The sequence below is a fragment of the Pteropus medius genome, unplaced genomic scaffold (genome assembly GCF_902729225.1).
Source record: "Pteropus medius unplaced genomic scaffold, Ma_sr-lr_union100, whole genome shotgun sequence".
In the NCBI taxonomy this organism is placed as follows: Eukaryota; Metazoa; Chordata; class Mammalia; order Chiroptera; family Pteropodidae; genus Pteropus; species Pteropus medius.
Genome location: NW_024351073.1, coordinates 25,884,094 through 25,889,678, shown reverse-complemented (window position 1 = coordinate 25,889,678; position 5,585 = coordinate 25,884,094). Strand labels below are relative to the sequence as shown.

The 5,585-nt window shown below is 65.6% G+C and overlaps 1 protein-coding gene across 2 annotated transcripts in view; it reads right to left on the bottom strand.

The window, feature by feature from the left end:
- Window positions 1-531: 531 nt before the first annotated feature.
- The window catches only part of CLPTM1L (CLPTM1 like), a 13,556-nt gene continuing 8,502 nt past the window's right edge, over window positions 532-5,585 (bottom strand). For both annotated transcript variants that reach the window (XM_039842835.1, XM_039842832.1), the window contains exons 9-17: window positions 5,419-5,522; window positions 4,666-4,731; window positions 3,846-3,896; window positions 3,062-3,144; window positions 2,392-2,426; window positions 1,892-1,947; window positions 1,771-1,815; window positions 1,350-1,465; window positions 532-1,010 (exon numbers count right to left, since the gene is read on the bottom strand). In XM_039842835.1, coding sequence (XP_039698769.1) covers window positions 926-1,010; window positions 1,350-1,465; window positions 1,771-1,815; window positions 1,892-1,947; window positions 2,392-2,426; window positions 3,062-3,144; window positions 3,846-3,896; window positions 4,666-4,731; window positions 5,419-5,522 — 641 coding nt within the window. In that variant the 3' untranslated portion in view covers window positions 532-925. The remainder of the gene's footprint in view (window positions 1,011-1,349; window positions 1,466-1,770; window positions 1,816-1,891; window positions 1,948-2,391; window positions 2,427-3,061; window positions 3,145-3,845; window positions 3,897-4,665; window positions 4,732-5,418; window positions 5,523-5,585) is intronic.

The window sequence follows — 5,585 nt, the reverse complement described above, 5'->3', positions numbered from 1 at the left end:
CAGTGCACCGTGAAGGCCGCACGCAGCCTGTCAGAGGACGAGGGGCGGGCGGCACAGTGAGCACGTCCTCCCGACACCTTGATGAGGACAGAGGACAGGGAGCAGCAGACGGGTGCTTTAGGCTTCACATGTGAGGGTGTGAAGTGGGTGACAGCCAGTGCTCGCAGAGCAGGCCCCCCCGCCTCCCAAAAAACAGTATGCGGAGGCGGAGGCGCAGAGGCCAGCTCTGGGGCCGCCTGACCCTCCCGAAGCGCCTCCCATGCAGGTGACGCTGCGGAGGCTGGCTGTGGGGCCGCCCGCCTCATCCCCGTGCTAACCCGGGGCTTTTAATGAAAACAACCGACGTGACTAGTCGGGCCGTGAGGCGTCGTCACACCAGACGGGAATTCCAGGGACACCCACAACGCGGCGGCTAGGGACAGGCGCTACGTTTGTCCCCTTAGCAAACATATGTAAACCCACTCACGTGTTCACCATGGCATGGGGCAAACGGCGTGTCTGAAACGCACTCCGTGTTGCACCGGGCCAAGAAAATGTTACAGCCAGAGAAGTTTATTTTAAAATACAAACGTACATCCATTAAGCTTTAAAATAGTCAAGTATTTAAACAAACAAAAAAAGCCATTTGATCCCAGAGTCCACACAGCACGGAGCAGAGGCATCTGATGTGCACGCTGAGGTGGAAGCCACACCTCCCCTCTGCAGTGGGGGCACTGTGGTGACACGCAGCACAGGGGACCTCAGCGCCAAGGTGACGTCCACAGGCTGGGGTGGCGTGGTGCTGCCCACCCTCCCCACACCACAGAGGGGCTCGGGGGCACACGCGGCACGCTCAGAGGTTTTGGCAATGCGGAGGCGGGGTGCCCGGGGAGCTCCCAAAAGTGTCCCAAGTACTCGGCCAGCTGACTCCGGGCACCCAGCGGGCTCAGTCTGCACGGGGCTTCTGCTGGGGCCGCTCCTCGTAGGACTCCCCGTACTCGTTCACCCGGCTCCTGTCCACGGGGTAGAGCCTGCAACGGCATGCGCCCCGTCCCGTGACGGAGCACCATGTCGTCCAAGCCCGCGACCCCGCACACTGGGGTCCGACCCGCCCTCCCACTGCTAGGGCCGGGTCATACCAGAGCCCCGAGCTCGAGGCTGCCCAGAAGGTGACCGCTGTGCGGAGGCAGGAGCCGGGCGCGAGCTCTCCTGCCCGCAGAGGCTGGCCCGGACACGCAAACAGAGCAGCGCCACTGCACCTGGGTGCCAACCGCCGTGACGGCCCCCGCCATGCCTGCCACCATGACATGCGGCCACCGCGAACCACCCCTGCCCCCAAGACGGCCCGGTGTGGCTGGGGCGGGACTCACCACCGCTGGTACAGGTAGACCAAGAACACCACGTCGTCCCTGAAGCACGCCAGGCGGTGGGAGGTGGGCATGGTGATGATGAAGGCGAAGACGTCGTCGATGAAGGTGTTGAAGGCCTGGGGGACGGGGACAGGGATAGGAACCAGCCATTGGGGGTCACCTGGGGACGCCCGGCCAACTGCCCAGACCCCATGCACTCAGGCCCAAGTCAGCAAAGCCCTTCACAGCAGACGTGCTTCTCAGAGTGACCGCAGAGAACAGAAAAGGAGCAGGTGGTGGCTCTGAACGGGCCATGACATGGTGACATGAACCTCAGGGCAGCCTGACCCAGGTGGGGGGCCATGGGAGCCACCCCGACACCCCAACATGTGACCGAAACGCGGCCCCTGCACTGCGCAGCGCTCACAAGCAAAGCACTGACCTTATAGGTGAAGGCCTTCCAGGGCAGGTGTGCCACCGACTTCATCTGGGGACAAGACACGGTGCAGGTTGGGAGCAGGCCACAGAGCGCCCAGGCCACCGCCCCTGGGGACGCGTCTTACCTTGTAGTTGACGAACAGCTGGGGCAGCATGAAGAGGAAGCCGAAGGCGTACACCCCTGCGGGGACAGACGGGCTAGACAGCAGGCACGCACCGCCCCACACCGGACAGCCCGGGGTTTTAGGTCACATGGCGGGGCGGCTCCAAACAGTGACTTCGGAGCAGCCTTTTCTTCAGTCACCCCAGGTCTGGCCCTGGGGGCTGCAGCGAGGGCCCCTAACTGCCCACAGAAACGCGGTGACGCCGTGTGGCGGGATGGCCCACATGAACCTGTGCTTGGGGCTGACCGCCTTGCTGCACCCCAAGGACTCGCCCGTGGAGTCGGAGCCCTTTGCTGCCAGCACAGAGCAGGCTGCTCAGGGGCGCTGACGGGCCACCTGGGTGTCCTGGGCCCAGCAGGCGCGTGGGGCAGGGGGCCTGGCAGGTGACCTCACATCACAGGAGCAGTGAAGTAGGACCCGTTGGGGATGCTGTCACCCAAAGAAGAAAATGCAGGACTCACCGTTGACAAAGCTGTTGATCAGCCAGGAGTACCAACTGGAAAGGGAGACAGAGCTGTCACCGAGGGGCACGACAGCCCCGTCGGCTAGCATCTGTCATACTGACGACGGCGACTCCTCCGTGGGAGCCCTGAGCACCCCAGCCCCGTCGGCTAGCATCTGTTATACTGACGACGGCGACTCCTCCGTGGGAGCTCTGAGCACCCCAGCTCTCCCAGGTGCCTGCCCAAGGCACAGTGTCTGTGAACTGAAGGCCCGGGTGGCCCCTCACGCCACCTGCCACCTGCTTCCGTGGACCAGGCTCGCCACGGGGGCGGAGACCGCGCTGAGAGTCCTTCAGAGCCGCCAGTCACCGGCAGCCGCTGCCATGCAGCTCGCATGCCCCGCCCCTCTCCACAGCCCCAGCAGAGGCCACCCACGGTGGGTCCCAGGTAACTCGCCCACACTCGCCCTGGGCATGGTGCTGCGGGAGCCAGACCTCTACATGCCCACGGCTCCAGAAAAAGGGCAAAGGCACACGGCCGGGCGCCTGGCCCTACTGCAGCAGGGTCTCCCATGCCGGGGTGCTCCCACCAGCGTTCCCAACCCCGGGACTGGCTGGGCCCCGGCTGTCACTGCAGAGGGGATGGAGGCCCAGGGCTTAGCAGGTGACGGGGTGGTGGGGTGCCGTACCTCTTGTACTTCACATTCAGCAGCGAGTAGACGGCGCCCCCGACGCACAGCGGGTAGAGCAGGTAGGACAAGTATTTCATGGCCTGCGGGCGCAGAGTGCCGCCTTAGAGCCCTGCCTCCCGCCTTGGACAGGAAGCCAACGAGCGGGCAGGAAACCGCCACTTATGGGCAGCTGTCATGGAGGACACAGTGTGGGCCATCAAACCCACAGGACGCATGGCACCCAGGGGCAGGCTGACGTGGGCTGTGACGCCAACAGCAGCTGGTCCGACCCGGCTCGCCCAGAACTCAACAGAGCAAAGCACACGCGGGGCGGGAAGGAGTCGGAAGTGGCTCTCCCCGGTCACGGGTGCGAACTACTGTCCGCATCGCACCGTTGTGCCCGTGTGTATTCCCACTTGAACTTTATCATGACCCCAGTAAAAATTAGGATGCAAGCTGATGTCCATCAAGGCAAAAAGCTATGCCCTCCCCTCCCCACCCAGTCCCCAAGAAGTGTGGGTAAGGGCACTGAGGGCTGTGGCTGGACATGCGGGCCTCCCCATGGGTCCACATGGGCCTGCGAGAGCTCACTCGCAGTGACCACAGCAGGCCCCACGGGGACAGGTCTGCTCACGAAAACGGAGACGCCTGACCGCCGTGCGGGAGACACAACCAGGAGCCCCTGCCCTACGCCCCCGTCGCAGTCTGCTCGGGACATGGCCCCGCCTCCAAGGAGACAGCCTCCCGCAGCGACCGTCTTCGGGTACTCAGCGGCCTGCCTGCCAGACGCGCTGCTGCCCACCTGAGTGTCGTACTCCTCCGTCTTCCTCTCCGACTCGCTGCAGGTGCCAAACTGTAGTAAAAGCCAAAGGGCCGCATCAGTAGCAGATGCGGGCAAGCGTCCGGGCACGACCCTGCCCTCCACCCAAGGGGCGGGGGACCGTGTTCCTCTGTACCCGGACCTAGATGGAGCTCACGCTGAGGCCTGCGCACGCACCCCGCCCCCCATGGCCTTTCACAGTGAAACTCTCGCCTGGCACCAGGACGCTCGGCCGCTGCTCCCACCAGCAAGGCAGGGTCCGCGGGCGGCTTTGGAAACAGCGCTGAGCCCCATCGGCCGAGCTCTTGTCCTTGACCCACCGGGACAACGGGAGCGTCCTGTGCCCTGAGGGTCCCCCAGCTGAAGCCTGCTGCAGAGCGGAGCGAGCCCCACGCCTGGCACCACACACGCCGCTCCCCGCCAGCCCCGACCTGCACAGGAAGCTCCAGGAGCTGGACGCGTCCAGGCCGTGGCTGGCATTTGGGCAGCTACCGCAGAAGCCCATTGGACCGCGTCCCTTCGGCCGGGACAGGGTCGCCTGCCTTCGGTGCAGACACCGCTGAGTCTGGGACCTGGGTCCCCGTGCGAGCCCAGAACTAGCCGTGACCACGAGGGCGCTGCCCCATGTGCCGGACAGCAGTGACGTCATCAACGACAGCCACTTGCTGCACAGGCTTCCACACTGCATCGGGCGCAGCCACAGAGTGCCGGCACACGTGCTGGGGCCTGCGACGGGACGTGGAGCACGTGGGGCCCGACGGGGGGGCGGGCAGCACTGCCCGGGGGCTCGGCAGAGACTCACCTGACACTCGGGCCTCAGGCCTCTCCAGACGACACTCATCTTGAGAGCCTTTTTCACTTTCCACAGCTGAAGAAACAGAAGTGACACCTGAGGTTTCAACAGCAAGGAACCCCACCTGCTCGGGGCGCGCTGCCCAGCCCAGGTGCCCGCTGGGTCCCGGCTGCCCCTTATGGCTCCGGCACAGGCCCTGCGGCCGGCCCCACGTGGACGCAGACGCCACCGCCTCCTCTCACAGCAACGAGCGGCCCTCAGCCCGGCGTCCTGCTCTGGGCCGAGTCCCCTTCCCGCCCCTGCCGGCCTCCAAAATCCCTGGGCACTCCCGCCGCCCCCCCATGCCTCCTCTGGTTGCTTCACGGGGGCAGGGCGAGCACAGCCTTGGGGGGCGGTCTCCGGTCTCCCCGCTGCGGCTGGCGGCCCTCCCTCACGGCATGGACCGCGCACGCTAGCCAGATGGTGCGTGCGCCGTGGGGCGCCACTGTGCAGGCCACCTCCCCGACTCCTAAGCCCCAACCCGCACGCGGCGTCGGGGTGCATGTCAGCACACGTTGTGATGGGTGCGACGACCCAGTGCCCTTCCATAAGAACTGCAGGGCCACCAGAGGTCACTTTCCGGGCTCCTGCTCTGGCTGAGGACTTGCTGCAGCCGCGCCCCTGCCGGCCCGTGGCAGTGGCCAGTGTCATTCCTTGGCACCGACTGTCCTGAGCACTCAGGCCAAAGGACCACCGCACGTGGCAGCTCAGACCACAGCTCACCTCAATGGCGGCCCCCACGCCTGCCGGGACCAGCACCAGAAGGCTCGTCTGCTCGTCCAGCAGGAACAGGAAAATGACCACCGTGCTGAAGCAGCGCCAGAGCACTGGGGACAGAGGGGGCATGCTGACGGGGCCACCGCCTGCAGTGTTCAGCCCACCCCACCCCT